The 20,168-nt window shown below is 41.0% G+C and overlaps 1 protein-coding gene across 2 annotated transcripts in view; it reads left to right on the top strand.

Moving 5' to 3' along the window:
• Positions 1-20,168, top strand: part of TANGO6 (transport and golgi organization 6 homolog) — a 198,530-nt gene that overhangs the window by 97,985 nt on the left and 80,377 nt on the right. For both annotated transcript variants that reach the window (XM_027847693.1, XM_027847694.1), the window contains exon 15: positions 893-1,033. In XM_027847693.1, coding sequence (XP_027703494.1) covers positions 893-1,033 — 141 coding nt within the window. The remainder of the gene's footprint in view (positions 1-892; positions 1,034-20,168) is intronic.

Here is a 20,168-nt window from a genome sequence, read left to right as displayed (position 1 = left end):
TTCTCCCCCGTCCTGACACTGTCACGGCAGGAACAGAAGTTCTGAAAGTGATGAGCTCTTCATAATGTCACAAAAATGAAAGGGATTAATACAGTTTAGCAGGCAGGAAATAGTTTGTTATTGGTGTAGGAGTCATTCCTGAATCAGCTACCTGGATACAGTCAGACCACCAACTTATCAGAGCAAGATCAAAGTTAACGTACAGTTAACATGAAAAATTAAGATGAGAAGGGAAAAAAGCATGTAATTAAAACAATGTCAACCTGTCCTTTTAAAAAACTGATTAAAAAAAAGAGTATAGAAGGCATAAAGGATGGCAGCACTGATTTTTTAACCAATATGAATAATTTACGATAATGAGGAAATCGGCCCGGCCTTAAGTCTGCCTCAGTCAGCAAATGTTTGACTTGCCTCGGTCAGGTTGTAAGTGAGACCTAGAAGTGGCAGTGACCTGGCTTCTTGTCCTGAGTGGGCTTCTCTGCCCCCACGGGCAGAATGACAAACGTGGGGAGAGAGGAGAGACAGCAAGACCAAAGGAGCTTTGGGAAGGATGGGTTGTGTCTGTCCATTTTGGGGGGCTCCTGACCTGTGGCCTACAAACTTCTGGGAGCTGTCAAGTATTATAAGGTGTCTGCAGATCCACAGAGCCCCCAAACATCTGGTCATGTATTTTCTCATTCACTGGACACTTAGAATTCAGCTGCCATTGTGAGGGAGTCCGTGACATTTTTTTTAATGAAGCCCCATATTTGAAAAGAATGAAGGCCACTAACATAGGCTGTATTTCTTTCTTTGTTCACATCGTCATAGTTTTGTGTTCAAGTCTCCATTTTCATGACTTTCTCAATCCCGGAAGTGAAGCAGTCTTGTTCTCCCCCCGCCCCCCCCCCAGGTGTTGCCGTACTGGCGGATGTCTATCCTGAGGAAATCCTTCCATCCCTGCTGGCACAGTATGGGAGTAGCCCTGGAAAGCACCCGCCAGAGACCAGAATGAAAGTCGGAGAAGCCCTGATGAGGATCGTCCGAGCTTTAGGTGAGTGTCGCGGATCTTTCAGTTTGTCAAAGAGTGGTCTTGGCAGCCGGTGGCACATGGACAGCCCCTCTCTGGCTCAGGTTTAACCACAGCCCCTCTGACAGATTCCAGAGTCGTCAGAGCTCCCATGACAGGTAGACTCAGAGAGTGCTGCTTTCCTGAAGCTGCGGCAGTGTTTGGAGTCCTTGAAAAGCTACTCGGTTTGGAGTTAACCAGCATGATCTCAGGTCCTGGGTTTGCCACTCGCTAGGTGTGTGGCCTTGGGTAGATCATTTACCCACTTTGAATTTTAGTTTTTCTGTGTAAGAGGGGGCTATGCTACCGGCCTCATGGGGTGACTGTAAGGATCAGATGAGGAGATGCGTATGTGGGCACTGTAGGCAATAGGGAGAGGCAGCATGAGGTGGGAGAAGGAGAGCTGACTGCAGGCCAGTCAGTCTGGCCTCTGAGACTCACTGGCTGAAGGACCCAGACCACTTAGCCTGTCAGTGCCCAGGCAGCTCTCTGAGATGGTAAGTTACAGAGAAGGTATTGACCTATATTGGCGAAGGGACTTTCTTTACGTGGGAGTTTCATATACCACTAAAATCACAGATCCAGTCCCTAACCTGTACACTATAACGGTCTGAGAGGTTCAGACATCCCTCAAAGACCAGAGTGCAGGATGAGGCCATCTGGAATGAACTCACAGACTCAAGCATTCTTTAAGTCAAGCTGGCAAAGATTTATTGTTACGCTATACAGTGGGCAAGTATTCTTTTTTTTTTTTTTAGGCAATTGGGGTTAAGTGACTTGCCCAGGGTCACACAGCTAGTAAGTGTCAAGTGTTTGGTCTGAGGCCGGATTTGAACTCAGGTCGTCCTGACTTCAGGGCTGGGTGCTCTATCCACTGAACCACCTAGCTGCCCCTCGGGTAAGGATTCTTAAGGAACCTTTGAGAGACTGAGGATGGAGCTGGGGTTTATATGGAAAAGGGACATAGTAAAGGAATGCCAGGGATACTAATTAGGTAATCTAAAAGTTCAGGTGTCTTTGGGAGGTATGGATGGGAAAGTGTATGGAGTATATCAGACAGGGAGGGAGATGTCAGAGGATCTTGGGAATCTGGTAGGAGGAAGAGTCCTTGGGCCAGACAATACACCCTGCTCTCTCTCTCTCTCTGTCCTGATTAGAGAATGCTTTGCAACAAGAGAAAACTTTCTTACAGGACAGGAGCTTACTAAGAAATTGGGAGGCTTCCAGAGACATACTCTTAGAACTGGGGCCTGAGCAGCCCATCAGTCTCTCACCTAGCTTTGTGTAGCTGCACCAGGGAGAGAGATAAGGATCTTGCTGGGGCCCACACATGAGTAGTTGCCAGGCACAGTGTCCTTGGAAACTGCCAGGGGTAGAGTTTCTGAGGCCAGGGAGAAATTGGAGTCCAAGCACAGGCACCCAAGCACCCCCTCAGACCCCCGTGTTGAACTTGTAGATGTGGTCATGAGTTGTACAAGATAGGCACACGTGACTGGGTTGCAGTCTGCATTATTGAAGGGAATGAGATCACAGACCCATCTGAGCATTGATGGGTGCTTGATCAATGCTTGTTGGCTTGGTGACTTGCCTTGCATTGGCATAATCTTCAAGAACCTAGTCACCATCACAGCAACTAAGCCATTGGAAGAAGGCTTTCATAGAGGCAGGCTGCCTAATGTCATTAAATTGGTGCGTTATTAGTTGTTATCAACCCGAGTCACCCACGCTTGTCTATGGAAGTTGCCACATTATGCTTAGCCACAAAGTAAAGCTTGCTGTAGCTTCCCCAGTTATTGAGGTATGGCCCTGGAAGGCATTCTTCTGTGTTCCTCCAGCCAGCTGCTGGGTGAAGTTTTGAGTATTTTGTTATGTACTGGGGCTGAATGCTAACTCCTTCAGCCAGCTGCTGGGTGAAGTTCTGAGTATTTTGTTATGTACTGGGGCTGAATGCTAACCGTCCTTCTCTTGTATCAGATCAAGTGAGGCATATCCTTCAGCAGTAAACATTTTGACTAAATATTGACCGGTCCTTCTCTTCCAAGTGTGGCTGTCGGCCTTTCAGTTCTATCTGAGCCATCAGACTTTGAATTTTCTTCTTAGGTGTGGCTCTATCTGCCCTTCACTGTAATTTCATCATGTATCCATTAGCATAATACCAAAGACTGAATTAGAAGCAATGATCTCAACACCAATTTTAATAATTGACCTGTGAGCTGTAGTAAAACTTGTGAATTTTACTGCTTACCCAGGAGAAAACTTTGGAAACACAGATCCTCCTCCTCAGCATTTCCACCAGGTTGACCACATTGCAGTCATTCATCTTCTCCTTCAGAAAGCATCTATTAAACACCCACATACCCATCCCTCTCCTTCACTGTACCTTTTCCTTTGCCACTTCCGTCAAGTTTAAGGTCCCTGTGTTTCCAGTTACCTCTCTGACTGAAGACCACAATTCTCGGACTCAGAGGGCAATTTATTTATTTATTTTTTTTGAAATTTATTTAAATATTTATTTTTAGTTTTCAGCATTCACTTCCACAAGATTTAGAGCTCCAGATTTTCTCCCCATCTCACCCCTCCTCCCACCCTAAGATGGCATGCATTCTGAATACCTCTTCCCCTAACCTGCCCTCCCTTCTAACACCCCCTCCCTCTTCTCTTATCCCCTTCTTCTATTTTCCTGTAGGCAGGATAGATTTCTATACTCCATTGCCTGTATATCTTGTTTCCCAGTTGAATGTAAAAACAATTTTTAACATTTGTTTTTAAAACTTTGGGTTCCAAATTCTCCCCCTCCCTCCCTCCCTCCCTGCCCTCATTGAGAAGGCAAGCAACTTGATACAGGTTATACATGTGTAGTCATGCAAAACACTTCCATAGTAGTCATGTTGTGAAAAACTAACTATATTTTCCTTCAGAGAGCAATTTAACCAGACCTTTCAATTCTGGGAGCATTTGAGTACCTACCACTAAGTTCAGAGCTCTTTGTTAGGCTGAGGGAAGGCTCTATGCCTCCAAGGCCCAGAAATGGCCTGAAGGGAGTCTGAAGGAAGTGAAAAGTAAACCTGCCACTCTTTGAGGAAAGAGCTAAATAAATAAAGAGTTTTGTTTTCCTTATTACTAAATTTGGGTCTTAGACACACCACTTGGGTCTTAGACACTGCTTGGATAGTCACAAGGTGCCGAATGTCGGGGGCTGTTCAATAGTAAGTGTGACTATAACAAGCTGAATTGTAATTTCTGTCTTTGGCTTGTCTGTCAGCAACACTGTCCACGCTGAGCCAGGTGTGTACCCCTCCGGTGAAAATCTCCTATATTTCTCCAGTGCCCGTAATTAGCCTTCTGCTGCTGGAATGGTTCGTGACTAACCAGTTGAGAAGATGCATGCAACTTGTCTCCTTTGGGTTGTTGAAGTGGTTCTAAGGGAGACCTTTAAAACAGATACTGTAATTAGCAACATTTCCAAAATAGTCTTCTGGCATTTCAAAGCAAATTCCACCAATTCTCAAAGTGTTAATCTTTCTGGGCTCATTCTTCCAAATATCAAACTATAAACACAGCCTGGCTGATGCCAAGGTTTCTACTTCATATTGCCAACTCCAGGTGCATGGATGGGGTGGCTTGTTTAAATCCTTTAAGTGAAATTAAAGCCTTTTTCTGCAGTGATAACCAGTCTTAGAGCATCTTCCCAGCTCAGTGGTGCAGGGGAAATCCCTGTAATCCCTCAGTGTGATTTTTCAGCGTCATCCTTACCTGTACATCCCAGCCTTGCCTTGAACCCCATATTACTCTTTCTTCCCACCGAGTGAAGAGGGGATGGTCAACAGCTGTCGTCAGGGACAGTATACTGCTATCCATCTCCTAACCCATAGGTTATCATCCCTAGCCAGACTACCAAGTGAGCAATTCATTGGTCCCTCTCCAAAACAATGGGACCCATTTAAAACACTGTTCTAATTCTGTTGACAGGTATTAGTCGTAACCCTCTGTAGCCTAACCCTATTCCATTAGGATTTTACTGTATGTAGGAAGGTTTCCAGGGAGATAATTTGAACTAAATGTATCATTATAATAAGAAGCTGTTTTATAGCCCAGTTATATTGTATTTATGCTTCAAATTAATTTGTCAATGATTTTTTGAGATACAGGCTATTATGATGTCTATATGGTTTATTCTTGCTTAAGGACATGTTTAGCTAAAAATCAATCCTAGTGTAGTATCGAATTACCAATTACTCTAAATCTTTCTCCATCTGTTCCTCTTATGTAGTCTGAGACAGATGTTGATCAGTAACAGCTGTTACGAGGCTTCATGATTTTGGTTTTGGGTTTTGTTTTTTTTTTAAAGAAAAGAAAATGAAATCCTACCACTAAGCCCAGATTTCCAAAACGGAAACTTTTCAAAATTTATTTTCTTTTAAAATGCATATTGATATCTTTTGGTTTTTTGTCACCTGTATATTACAATATATCATACCCTCTTCTCCCTTCTGGAGAGCCATCTCATGTAAGAATTTTTTTGTTTTGTTTTGTTTTGTTTTTGGCTAGGCAATGGGGTTAAGTGACTTGCCCAGGGTCACACAGCTAGTAAATATTATGTGTCTGAGGTCGGATTTGAACTCAGGTCCTCCTGAATCCAGGGCCGGTGCTCTATCTACTGTGCCACCTAGCTGCCCCTCATATAAGAATTTTTAAAAGGGAAAGGAAACAGTTCAGAAAAACTAATCAATACATCAATAAAACCAGGTATTATATATAATATACCATACCCTTCGTCCTTTGCAAAGAAGAGAGAGGTGCCTTCTTATATCTCTTTGGGGCCAATCTTGGTTATAATTTCACAGTATTCAGGGTTTTGTTTTTTTTATTTAAAATGTTTTAAATTGACTAGCAGTTATTCTTCTCCTTCCCATCTTCTCTCCTGACTGGGAGAGAAAAGAAAGAAAGAAAAAAAGAAAGAAAGAAAGAGAGAGAGAGAAAGGAAAGAAAGAAAAGAAAAGAAAGACCTTTGTAACAAATATGCTTAGTCAAGTAGAATAAATTCCCTCATTGGTTATGTCCAAAAATGTGTATCTCTTTCCACATATTTAGTCCATCACCTCTTCTCTCAAGAAATAGGTAACATTCTTCATCATTATCCCCTTGCAATCACAGTTAGTCATTTTGTTTATTAGGGTTTTCAACTCTCAGAGTTGTTCATTTTTTTTTTATTAAAGAAAATTTATTAAACTGCTTGTACCCTCTGACCCCAAATTCTATTCCTGAGACTATACTTCAAATAAGTTATTAATAGCAACGACAAGACCCATATACTCAAAGAATATTCTTAACACCCTTATGTATAACAAAAATTGGGAAACAAAGTCTGCCCAACAGTCAAAGAAATAGCTCAAACTATGGTGTATGAATGTAATTGCATATTACTGTGCTATAAGGAATGAAGAATAATAACAATTCATAGCACCATAGGGAAAGACTTATATGAAGCATTGCAAAGTAATGAAAACTGAGCCAAACTCAGCATACACAATGATTATAATAAAGTTAATGAAGTCAGCGTTATGAGGCAACAAAACTCTGGTCCAGTACAATGATTGGTGTCGCTGCTATACTATCAAAGGTAAATTAAACATTAATCCTTTCTGTTAACAAGCAAAACCTCCCTAGAGGATACTTGTTGGGAAATGTCTCGTGTCAAAATGTAGCATTACATTTTTTTAATGGAAACAAAAAAGGTCATTACATTCATAAGTCTTCATTTCACTGTGAACTAATGTTAAGTAAGATGTTTACTTTGTAGGAAAGCCTTCCTTTAATCATTATATTCATTAGATTTATCTACTATATGAAGTCTCTGCTGTTGAGTAAGTCCAGTACTCTGGTGAAAGGTCTTCCCACACTTATTACATTGATAAGGTTTCTCTCCAGTATGAATTCTGTGATGGGAAACAAGGGATGAATTGCGTTTGAAGGCCTTTCCACATTCATTACGTTTATAAGGTCTCTCTCCAGTATGAATTCTGAGATGTGGAGTCAGTTGTGAGCTCTGTCGAAAGGACATTCCACATTCATTGCATACATAAGGTTTCTGTCCTGTATGAATTCTATAATGTACAGTAAGTTTTGCTTTTTGGCAGAAGGCCTTCTCACATTCACTGCATTTATAAGGTTTCTCTCCTGTATGGATTTTCTGATGGCGAGTAAGTACAGCACTGAGGTGAAAAGCCATACCACACTTATGACATTTGAAAGGTTTCTCACTAGTATGAATTCTATGATATTGGGTAAGTTCAGTACTCTGACAGAAGGCCTTCCCACATTCATTACATTCATAATGTTTTTCTCCAGTATGAATTCTCTGATGGTAAGTAAGCTGAGATCTTCTTGTGGAAAGCTGTCCCACATTTATCACATTTGAAAGGTTTCTCTCCTGTATGAGTTTTCTGATGCCATGTAAGCTCTGAGCTCTGGTGGAAGGCTCAAAGTTGTTCATTTTAACAGGACTGTTGTTATCAAATTAATGCTGCTTCTGCTTACTTCATTCTGCATCAGTTTATACAAGTCGTACCAGTTTTTAATTTGTTATTGTTCTTTTCATTTACAGTGTTATAGTCATTGTTTATATTGTTTTCCTGGTTTTTCTTACTTCACTTTGCATCAGTTTTTATAAGCATTTCCAGGCTTCTCTGTATTTATCATATTCATAATTTCTTACAACACAATATTCCATTACATTCATGTAGTTTGATTGGCATTTACTTTGTTACCAGTTCTTTGCCTACTTTAATTTAATTTAAAATGCTGCTTTAATTATTTTGTTGCATATGGAGGTGTCTTTGTTTTTTAACCTTAACTTAGGTTCTCTGCAATGCCCATCTCTTGGAACATGCAGCCTTTATTTTGTATACTGTTCTATATTGACCCAATAAATAGAAGACTGTATATCTAGCAGGTCAAATGTATTAGGTGAGGTAGGATAGCATAGTACATAGAGAGCCCAGCCTAGAGTCAGGCAGACCTCAGTTCAAGTCTGCCTCTGTCATATTGGCTCTGTGATAACTACCTTCTCTCTGATGCCCATCCCTTTTAGTCCCTCTTTCCAGTATTCCTCTCTGTGAAATCCTGTTTATTATTAACCAGTTATTTTTCATATCCCTGAGCTGTCCTAATGGGTAAATGAATAAGCCACAACTATACCTAGCTGTCCCTACACCAAACCATGGTTCACATCCCATCCAGCCATTCATACCAACCATCTTCTTGCCATTTACTCTACATCTCTCTCGTCTACTTCCTCCCCACACTCATTCCCTTCCCTCCAATAGCTTTCTACTTCTTGCTCTGAAAACCATAATTAAACCAATGATGTACTAACATTGCTTCTGGAAATAGCATGTCAGTCAACTTCCCTATGGTTCCATTCACTATACCTGGGATTTCTCTAAGACACTTTTCCTAGGCAACCACTCCCTATGTGTACTTTTTCCCACTATTAAGAATGTCAGCTCCTTGAGGGCAGGGACTGTTGCATTTGATTTTATTCTTAGCACTTAGTACAGTGCCTGACAGTGCAAGTACTTAATAAATGCTTGTCATTCATTCATTTATTCCTATCAGATCTGTGAGTTGTCCCTGAAATGCATACTTGGGGTCACGAAGAGTCAGAGTCACAACTGAAAAACAATGATTGAACAACAACATACTTTTCTCCCAATGGAATGTAAACTCCTTGAGGGCAAGGATTGTTTTGTTTTGTCTTTGTATCACAATGACTGGTACAGTGCCTGGCACATAATAGGAAAGATAAATGATTGCTCAGTTCAGTTGATGGTGTGATCCTGGGCAAGTTATTTAACTGTTCAGTGCCCCAGGTGACTCTCTAGGACTGTTAGTTGCAGGATTGTGCCATATTGGTAGAAGAATTTTCTCCATCAGGAAGTTTCCAAAGCTGATGAAATCATAGGTCTGAATTCCAACAAACAAGTCCATATAGTGGCCATCTCCCAAAATGAACTCGTCTCCTCTCTTTCAGGAGTAAAACGTTGCATCATAGGTGCCACGCCTATTCATTGGTCATTGCATTGATCAAAATTCTTGTCTTTGAAAGTTGATTCTTTTCTTCACCATTTTTGTCCTTATATCAGTAGTTCTTGTGATTCTGCCCATTTTGCTCTGCATCAGTTCATACTACCCAAGATTATCTGCAGTCATCTCTTTTGTCATTCTTATAAAACAGTAATATTCCATTACATTCATATGCCACAGTTTATTCAGCCATTCCCCAATTAATGGACACCCCCATAGATTCTACGTCTTTGTTTTCCTTTTTCTTTTTTTCCCCTTACCTACATAATAGAATTCTGAAAACTCAGGTAAATCAAACAGAAATCAATGACTCCACGAAGCAGCAAGAAATATAATTAGAAAATCAGAAGTTTGTAAAATAGGAGAAAGTGTAAGGTATCTGATGTCAAAAACAACTGACCTAGAAACAGGTCACAGAGAGACAATTTAAGAATCATTTCACACTTTGACTTTTTTTTTCAAGAAAGTATTAATAATATATAGGGATGAGGCTTCTGAGTAATCTACTTCTAGAGTCTTTGACCTCTAACACATCTTGATCCTGAGCCATGTTTTCCGAATGAGTTTTCATTGGCCTTTCTTCTGTTCACTTTCTCATTGAGGATCCCAGGAGTCTAGATGTTAGTTGACTTAGGAGGAGCTGCAATGTCTTTATATCTTCTAGTTCAGGGGTGGGGCCACATGTGGGTCCTCAAGTATGACCCTTTGACTGAATCCAAACTTCACAGAACAAATCCCCTAATAAAAGGATTTATTCTATAAAACTTGGACTCAATCAAAAGGCTGCACCCGAGGACCTAGAAGGCCACATGTGGCTTCGAGGCCTCAGGTTCTCCACCCCTATTCTAGTTCCATTGATAGTGTTTCAGTACTGATGAGGTTCAGTTCTTCCAGGAATGTACCGCCTTGTTGGCTCCTTTGGAAGAAGACCCTTCATTTGATAATTAAGTAACTCTAACCAAACTCCTTTAAGTAAAGGGTTATACTGAAAAGTGAAGCTAGGTGGCGCCATAGTGCATAGAGCACCAGGCCTAGGGTCAGGAAGACATCTTCCAGAGTTTGAATCTGGCCTCAGACACTTCTTAACTGAGGGACCCTGGGCAAGTCACTTCACCTTGTTTGCCTCAGTTTTCTCATCTGTAAAATGAGCTGGAGAAGAAAATGGAAAACCATTCCAGGATCCTTGCCAAGAAAAGCCCAAATGGGGTCATGGAGAGTCAGACACAACTGAAAAATGACTCAACACATGCCAAATAGACAAAAATAAAGATGTAATTCCTGCTACAATTTCTTAGAGAAGTTTAACTAATATAAAACAGTCATCACGAGGAGAACAGCAGTCCAGCAGCCACGTCAGCCAGCAAACATTTGGTCTCCTGACAAGGCAAAGAGAGACATGACAGTCAAGGACAAGATGGTTAACAAGCTAATTTGAAAAGAGCAAAGGGGGTGGGGGGGGCGCTAAAGAAGACTTCCTAAGTAGCACAGCTCATAGTATAGGGAAAAGTAACTCAGGAAAATCAGCCTAAAGACATTTTGACAAGGCCTAAGCAAACTGGATTATCCCTACTTTGTAGATAAAACTAGAACAGTATCTAAAAGTGAAATCAAATATGTCTCCTAGTGTTTCTAATGGAATCTATTTCCATTACCACATCTACGCTGTTAATACCTATGTACTGTATGAGGATAGTGCCTAAATTCAATCAACAAACATTTATTAAGGGCCACTGTGCCACAGTGACTCTGTTAGGCAGTGCCAAAGGCAAACCAGTACCTGCCCTCAAGGGGCTTACTCTCTAATAAGGAGAGACAACATGCATACATATAGGTAATGACAAAACACATCCCAAATGTCCTTGGGATCAAAGGCACCAGTACCTGAAGGGACCAGGAAAGGCCTCCTGGCTCTACCTTAGACTGGGTAGGAAGGAATAACATGTAATAAGTCTAGCAGGGTAGATTGGAGCCAGCTTGTGAAGAGCTGTAAATGTCAAAGAAAGTTATATTTGATCCTAGGGGTGATAGTTCAGGTCACATTTGGGAAAATGTGTGGCAATTTCAGTGATCCTACACTGTTACAAAAGCCCAATTTTTAATGCCCATATTCATCTAGAGATGCTTTTGAGTCATGGAATATCAAGACCTCAGAAGAATCCAAATTGCAGATGAGCCACTGGGCACCGGAAAGGTTTGTGGTGGGTGTAGCATGCTACCTCTGACATAAATTCCACTAGCTTCCACTTGCTTCTAAAATCAACCATAAACCTGACTGTTTAGCTTTTAAAGCCCTTCACAACCCTTGCCCCAACTTGTCTTTCCAGCCTTTTTGGACATGACTCTTGTACTCTCTGATCGAGCAAAACTGGCTTCTCTCAGGCCCTTACATTCAATTCTTATCTCCCATCTCTACGCCTTTGCACTCGATGTGCCCCCTGCCTGGGGCACCTCCCTCTCATAAAATCCCTTTCTTCCTTCAAAATGGAGTTCAAGCATCACCTTCTAGCTAGCACCTTCCCTCCCAAATTACCTTGAATTTCATTACTTTGTATTATTATTGTATTTATTTCGTAGTTGTATTTCCAGATACATGCACAGTGCCTAGTACAGAGTAGGCGATTAATAACTGCTTTTTGACTTGACTTGCTAATTGAATAAAGGTTATAGGATCATGGACCTTGGGGATCAGCTAGTCTAAACTCAATCATTTTACAGATGAAGAAACTGAGGCCCCTAAGTAGTTTGCCCAACGTCACAAAGGCAGCAAGTAGCAGCTCTAGAGTGTGAGCACAGATCTTCTGGCTTTAAACCTGGCACTTCTTCAGCAACATCACCTAACAGAAAATATGAACAGAGAATCAAGTCTCAGGTTTTCTACCTCATTTCTTTGTTTCTTCCTCTGTCTCTGTCTCTTTCTCTGTCCCTCTCTCTTTTCCCCACTCCCACCCCTTCCCACCATTCTTTCTTCCTCTGTCTTCTCTCTCACACACTCCCTGTCTTTTCTTTTCTTCTTCTTTCTCCTTCTGCCTTTCCCTTTCATACTCTCTTTCTCTCCCTCTCTCTCCCTCTTTTTCTCTCTCTCATATGAATTTAGTGTTTTATGTTTCTCGCTTTACAGAAAAAGAACATGCTAACTAAAACACTTTCGTTTGTGTGTGACCATCATTTGATTTTCTTCTCTGTGGGTCAGTGGCCTGCAAATTAAGAAATTCTGTAGTCTGAATTAAGTGCTTCCAGCCAGGTCTAGTCTACAAGCTTCGTTGTCCTAGGTCCAGTAATTTAATTGGTTAGTGCTAATGAAGCTTGGGCTCAAGTTTGATCACCAAGCTAGGTAAGTTTCACAGAGGAAAACTGATTAAACGGCTAAGGAGGTTATACTTAGTACCCTGGCCAGCCTTCCCAGAAATTCTAACACTTGTAGCTCTGCTGCTAAAGGGTCTGAGGTCACATTCGAACTCAGGTCTTCCTGTCTCCAGGCCTGGCGCTCTGGGCACTCTGCATACATGTGTCTAGTAGGTTCTGGTTTTCTTGCCTTCTCAATGCATGGGGGAGGGGAAGGAAGAAGAAACGAATTTGGAACTGAAAATAAAATTTTAAAAAATAGTCCAGCAGCAGCATCTTGATATATAAAGAACGGAATATTTTTATTGCTTTTTTGAGTCACAGATTAAACTTTGCTTTAAACAAGCTCAGACAAGCTCTAGGTTACTTTAGAGCATAGGCTTGAAAATGTGAACGAGGAGAGGTAAGTCCTATTCATAGCTCTGTGCTTCTGAAGGAGGTGAAATATAAAACATGATGTTGTGTGCTTAGTAAGCACGTAAGAGATGTTTGTGGAGTTGGAAATGAGTATTTTAAATACAGAAGGAAGGGAACCTGACATTTGTCTTTGGGGGATGCCATAAGTGACCAAGACATAACCAATGTCCGAATGACAGGGTGACGGGCTGCTTCTGCCAGAGACGAGGTCACAGCTAGCTCAGGGGGACCAGGATCTGTCCTCATCAGCACACATTGGGGGCGGGGGATACCTCCTGTGAGACTAGCCAGCCCACCCCCCTTCCCTGCTGTGCCCACCCGCATGCTGAGCCCCACTGTCTTCATGCCAAGGTGACTCCAGCTGCCTGCTGAGACACCTCACCATGCAGAGCTCGGGGATCAGAGCAGGATGGGGCCAGGAAGCAGCTGCAGGCACTAACAATGGGGCAGGAGATTTTGTATGTGCCTAGTTATTTACCTACCTTATTAGGCGCCCACCATGTGCCAGATAGATAGGTGGATAGAAAGGTGGACAGATCATGTATTAGGCACTCAGGATGCAAATACAATTCCTTGCCTCAAGGAATTCCTTCCCAAAGGGGGAAGATAGTACTTGACAAGGAACTGGAAAATGGGGGTGGGGTGGGTGGGTGTACACATCTAGGATGTACAGTGGTCTGGGGAGTGTTGGGGAGGTCTGGGCTCTAGCAGGATAAGGCAGAAACTTACTAGCTGGGATGAGGTACCTGGAGGCAGAGTCCAGCCTAGCAGCAGGGAGAAGGTGGAGGTGTTGGACCATAGAGGTGCCATGATGTGCAGCCGCCCAGCCAGCTCTTTGAAGTTAAGGTGTGTTTTTGCCTTTCTTGTGTCCCCAGTGTTTAGCACAGTGCTTGGTAATAAGTGCTTCATTAACTGTTGTTGACAACAGACAGAAGTAATTATTTACAGTATATCAGCTGTAAGAAAGATCATTTTTAACCTTCACTATGGACTTCTCCATTCTGGAAACACAGTCCCACCATTTCAATACTATTTCAAATCTCCTAAGAATTATCCTCATATTTTCTCAAAACATAAAGGTTAAATTCTGTTTTCTTAGTAAATCAATTCCCTTAGTCCTTTTTATGTCCTCTCTTCAGCTGTCACAATTAACTGTCTCCAGAATGACATTTAAACTTTGTCTCCTCTTCAAAGACTGCTCATAGTGTTACAGTTTATACTGTCACCGTCTAGTTTCTAGGGGAGAAGCTATTGAAGCTGGTATTTCTGAATTTTAAGAATGATAGGATAAAATGGAATAATAAAAATATATCATAGAGAAGAAGTGATTTTTCTTTCTTATTCAACAAATAGGATTACTGGGGACAAGACAGATGTACCTAACTACTTAAAAATAAAAAATTACTCTAAGATACCAAAAAAAAAATTTTTTTAATTATTTTAAATTATCAACAATCACTTCCATAAGCTTTGGAGTTCTAAATTTTTCTCTACCTTCCTCCCCTCCTCCCTCCCCAAGACAGTGTGCAATCTGATATAGGCTATACATATACATTCCTATTAAACATATTTTCACATTAGTGACCAAAAAAATTTTTTTAAAGAAAAAAATAACAGATTGGTAAAAACATTGACAATAAATGTGCCAGGTAGAAGAATGTCTTAAATATAATTGTTAAAATTTTTAAAAATATATATAAGCTGTTAAAAATTCCCAGAGTAAGTTCTAATCCAAATGAGCAAAGTCAAAAAATATGAATGGAAAATAGTCAAGAGTAGCAGGTTGAACAGGGCCGCAAAGACCTGGATGCATTTGGCATGGATTTACAGGGACACCTGCAGTGCCCCACTCTCTCCAGGCACACTGCAGTTTCCATCTTGGTGGAGATTAGAAGTCCTTAATTGGGAAAATCACTTTGCTCTTTTATCTTCAAGAGGAGTATTGGGCTCTAATTATGTCCCTGAGTTCCTTATCAGACTTATTTTCCCTGGTTGTGGTGGGTGGAAAGAGGCCCTGCCCTAGTTTGAGAGGTTCACTGTCAGCTTGATCTCATCATTTAGCTCTCCCACCAAGTATTTATTACATACACAAAAAAATTAGAGACGTCGAGCAAACATGCTTTTCAAAGCAAGCAGTAAAACAGAAATCAAGGGAAGTCACAGAGATTAATTTAGGCAGTCACATAACACTAGAGTAAAAGGACTCTGAGACTCAGGAGTGAAATGAAATGTCAGCTCAGCCAAGGAGAGGGTGGTCTCACTCTTGGAAGTCTCTGAGGACGCATGTACTGGGAGTTGAAGGACATACAGGGGTTCTGGCCTTCCCTCCAAGCCTGTGACTACAGGGAGGTCTTCCATTTGCCATCCAAAGCCCATGCCTCTCCCTGTGTCTGTCCCCTCTGGAGACTCTCTGCCAGAAAGGATTCATGTTTTCCTGTACACATACAGCGTCACAAGGCTGGCCTTCAGGGGAGCACCCAGACATTCCCAGGCAGCATTAGAGCTACAGAAGAAATACAGATTGTTTTTGTGTATTTGTTTTTGCTTTTTTTTGTCAAGGCAATTGGAGTTAAGTGACTTGCCCAGAGTCACACAGCTAGTCAGTGTTTTGTGTCTGAGGTCAGATTTGAACTCAGGTTCTCCTGACTCCAGGGCTGGTGCTCTATCCACCTAGCTGCCCAACACATTTTGTTTTTAAAAATCCCTTGAATCAATAGTCAACCTCTCTACAAAAAAGATGCAGGTCAGACAACAGACAACCTGTAAAATGGCAAAAACAATTGGAAACAACAAAACTCAGTGTTTGTGGGTCATTGGAGAAATAGGTATGCTTATTTATTAATGGTAAAGTTTTAAACATTTATTATATTTGTTAAGGCCTAATCTGTTCTAGCTGTGCCCACTTGGTATCTTCTACATGAGCTAGCCCAGTTTGGCTTCATTTATCAGTGCAGCCAGTGCTGCCATTGGCCCAGCCCAAATGGGAAAAGTGCTCAGGGCCTTTCAGGACCTTTTGTATACTTGGAAAAGCTCTATTAGCAATGCAGGTGGCAAGTTATCTAACCTGCATTATCACGGATTTAAGTAGGCAACTCATTAGAAGATATTGTGATATTTTAGCTTTGATGAGACAGAAAAATACCTGAGAACTACCTTCTACTTTGGTTTGGCCTTTGGGTTTATTGTGCTTATCTCTAGCTAAAATCATTCTCCTAAAGTCTAGGAGGCCCACAGCTTCACCCCTGTGTATCACAGCCACCTCACGCTCAACATCTAGGTCCAAAATGGAACTGCTAGTATTCCGCTATATCTCTTCTTTTTTCCGATTTTTCTTTCTGTAGCGCATACTCCAGAGTAGAAGGTCAGCAAACTATGGCCTCAGGGTGGCAGCTAAGAATGGTTTTTACATTTTTAAACATTTATTTTATTATATTTATTTAAAAATGTAAAGACCATTCTTAGGTCATGGCCAAAAGCAGATGATGGGCAAGATTGACCTGCCCCCACTATTCTCCCAAACTGTCATTCTGAGGTCCGGGTTCGGTCCCCACACCTCAGCTACTACATCCCCTTAGGGCTCGGATGGTTGTCTTTTCTAGTGCTATAGCTTATAAGCCCACACTAGTATCTTTTATATCAATGAGTTAGCCTGACTTTTAAAAAGGGATTTTTTTTTTTTTTTTTGCTTTTTAGTAAGGCAATCGGGGTTAAGTGACTTACCCAGGGTCACTTAGCTAGTAAGTGTCAAGTGTCTGAGACCAAATTTAAATTCAGGTCCTCCTGACTCCAAGGCTGGAGCTCTATCCACTGTACCACCTAGCTGCCCCTAAAAAGAGATATTTATTAAGGAGGTATAAAGAGCAGTTGGCACACAATATCCCCTCAGAAGTCTATGACCCCTTCTCCTGCTTCTGCATGGAGAGGCAGGGGGAAAGTGGGCTCAAGCTTGGAGGTGTGTGGCAAAGGAGTAATGCAATTCCTAAAAGTCCATTTGTTTGTGGGGCTAGGGAAGAGAAAGAGTAATTTAACCTTCATCAACTTTACTTCCCTCATCTATAAAATGGGAATAATACATTATCTGTCCACCCGGTGTGGATGTGGCTGTGATTAAATGAGATAGAGATAATATATGTAAAGTACTTTGTAAGGTACTTGGTGAGGCAGCTGAGTGGTGGGCCTGGAGTCAAGAAGACCTGAATTCAAAGCTGACCTCAGACATTTACTAGCTTTATGACCCTGGGTAAGTCACTTAACCTCTGTCTGCCTCAATTTCTTCAACTGTAAAAAGAGAATGAAAATGAGAGCACCACCCTCCCTGGGTTGTGAGGCTCAAATGAGATTATATTTCTAAAGCATGTGCTTAGCACATAGTAGGCTCTATGTAAATGCTTATTCCCTTCCCCATTCCCCCCTCATAACCAGAAAATTCCATTTAAATATCACCTGTGATAAAGATTATTTTTTTTATGATGTCATCATTCTCCATTCACTACTATTAGAAATCTTGGTATCATCTTTGACTCACCTCTCCCCCAAATCCATTTCATTCTTTTTCCCCTCCAACTTCAGCCCATTTTAAGAAAAAACATAGTTAATTTGTTTATTTTTGATCCAAACCTATGACTTTAATTTCAAGTATGGAAGCTCCCTCTCTCTCCGTATATAAGGAAAGAATGGACTTAAGGTGTTACCTGGGGCTTTTAGAAGAAGGGGATCGGGTGGGAGTACAGAAGGTCCCACAGCCAGAGCTTGTGCTAGGCAAGATGTGAATCCCAGTCTTACCCAGTCTGAGCCTGGTTTGTGATCTAGTACTCCATTCTGCCTCTTTATATTTTGATTAAAACTAGGCTTTTAAAAAGCTGAATGATTGCCAGCTTGCCTGAAGGAGGTTGGCCAGAGCAAGCAGAGGTTACGGCAGGAATTTCATTAGGTTTTTGCATGGGGAAATTGTCCTTTTTTTTTTTAACCTATTTTTTAATACTAAAAAGACACAACCAGTCCTGAAGAATAACTATTACGTAAGCATTCACTGCCGGCTTCTCAATGAAGGCACTTTAGAAATTACCTTCTCCTGTTTCATAACCATCCTTGTGTTGATTTTTTTTTTTAAGCCGAAGCCTTTTTTTTCCCTTTTAAAGGCAGAAATCTTACCTTTTATATTTGGATCCCCTTAAATAGATCTAAGATATTCTAGCTCTTTTTCAGCAATCACCAGCTGCAGGATTCATTGGCTCTTAGATGCAAGATGAAACTGGCAAAGGGCCCTTTCTTTAAAGATAATAACATAATTACACTTTAATGTGTCAACGTTTTTTATTCTGTTGTCTTCTTTTAAGCAGCTCCTTCATCCCCAGCCTTGGTGCCTCTTCCACCACCCCCCACCCCCGTCTCAATTCAGAGGTAAATTAAAGCATTCGGAAGCAGGTTGAGGGGATCACGGGATTTCTCTCTCTCTCTCCTTTTTTTGTGTGTGCAAGTTTTCAAGTGATCTTCTATACTATGTGGCAATATCAGCTATATAATTATAATCAAAGTACATTATATGTTTTGGAAGACTATGTGACTTACCCTTCCTCAGTAGGAATAAAACAGGAGTTCTTAATGCTTGGAATTTTTCTATATGATTTAAACTTAAAGTTTATTCTCAAGTCATAGACTTAATGACTTGTGTTTGTCAATATTAAGGCTATATTTCTTTGTCTGCTAACCTCTAGGACCTGCTTTAACTAGTTGGAACATTTAGGTAGCAAATTAAATTAATTAAATGAGTGGAATGGCTTTAACACTTTAATCATTACCAAATTGAAAAGAATAACTCCCTCGTTTAAATTATCTCTTTTTTTCTTTAATCTTTTTAAATAACTTTGCCATAAACTTGGAATATCTCCATCCTTGTGATCATTGCTTCTAGGCCCCATACTGTTAGCTCCAGCATCCTAGAAAATCCCACCTTTTTCTGGCTAAATTTGTTGCCTTATTAGTGGTATTCTTGGGGTGAATCCATCATAATGGAAATTTGAGGAAACTGAAGGATTTCCCATATGACTTGATAGAGGTTAGTGAGGGGGGGAAAAATGCAGTTCAGCAACACATCAGCTATATTTGACAGTATTTGCAAATTCCATACCTATAGACTCCTGCCTCTTCAATAAAAGAGAGGGAGGTATATTTTTTCAACCCTTCTCTAGGGACCAGGCTTGATCATTATAATTATATAGCATTAAATTTTGGAGTTTTGTTCATTCTGTTTACATTGTTGTGTCCCTGAAGATTCATTAGCAGATGTTTAGGAATATCAATTTGTTAGATAATTTTGATTACGTGAAATTGAAGTCTTTGCACTACCAAATTCAGTCTGACTAGGGTAAAAAGGGAAGCAGTTGATTGAGGAAAAGTCTGCATCAAATATTTCTGATAAATGTCTGATACTTAAGAAGAGCCATTCCCCAGTGGACATCAAATATGAACAAAGAGTTCTCTAAAGGAATATCGTTTTGGCAGTTGTGTGAAGGATGGACTGAAAATGGGACAGACTGGGAACAGTGAGACTGGTTAAGAGGTTGTTACATTAGTCCAGGTAAGACTTAACAAAGGCCTCATGAGTAGAGATAACGGAATGGATGTAAGAGATAGTGTTGAGGAGGAATCCACAAACTTGGCAAATAACTGGATATGGATAAGAGGTCAGAGTCATGGATGACTCCAAGGTGATAAACCTGGGTGAATGGAAGGATAGTTCTGCTCTCAACAAATATAGGGAAGTTTAGGGAAGGGGCATTTGGGAGGATGGGAGGACATTAGTGAAATTAATCTTTGATGTATTGAGTTGAGATGCTAGTTGGACATTTAAGCGGAGGTGTCCAGCAGGCAATGGCTATGCAGGAATGGAGGACAGGAAAAAGATAAGGACTAGATATATAAACTTGGTGGTCATCTTTGCGGTACCCGTGGAAGCCATGTTGCTATGATAAAAAATGGAAGAATATAAGATAAAGAGACCTAGGATGAAGGGGAGTTTGATAGCAGCAATTTGTGAGAAAACTCCTTGCTATCAGTCTTTGGATCTGACAGAGTTTCTAGTCAGCATAACTGAGGTCCTTCGTTAAGGGTCTCTCAGCAGCAGGCAGAAGTGGTTCGGCTTCCCAGCCACACAGAGTTCAGTTCAAACAGTGCAATAGGGTTTTTCTCTCAGTTTGCACAATTAAATAAAGTTTTCTCACAGGACAGAATTTGGACCATAGAAAGAGAACTGAACTAGCTCCAGAATTGAGTCACA

Source organism: Vombatus ursinus, unplaced genomic scaffold (genome assembly GCF_900497805.2).
Source record: "Vombatus ursinus unplaced genomic scaffold, bare-nosed wombat genome assembly UNPS02005286.1, whole genome shotgun sequence".
In the NCBI taxonomy this organism is placed as follows: Eukaryota; Metazoa; Chordata; class Mammalia; order Diprotodontia; family Vombatidae; genus Vombatus; species Vombatus ursinus.
Note: the sequence above shows the minus strand (reverse complement) of the source record. Positions and strands in the feature narration are given on the sequence as shown.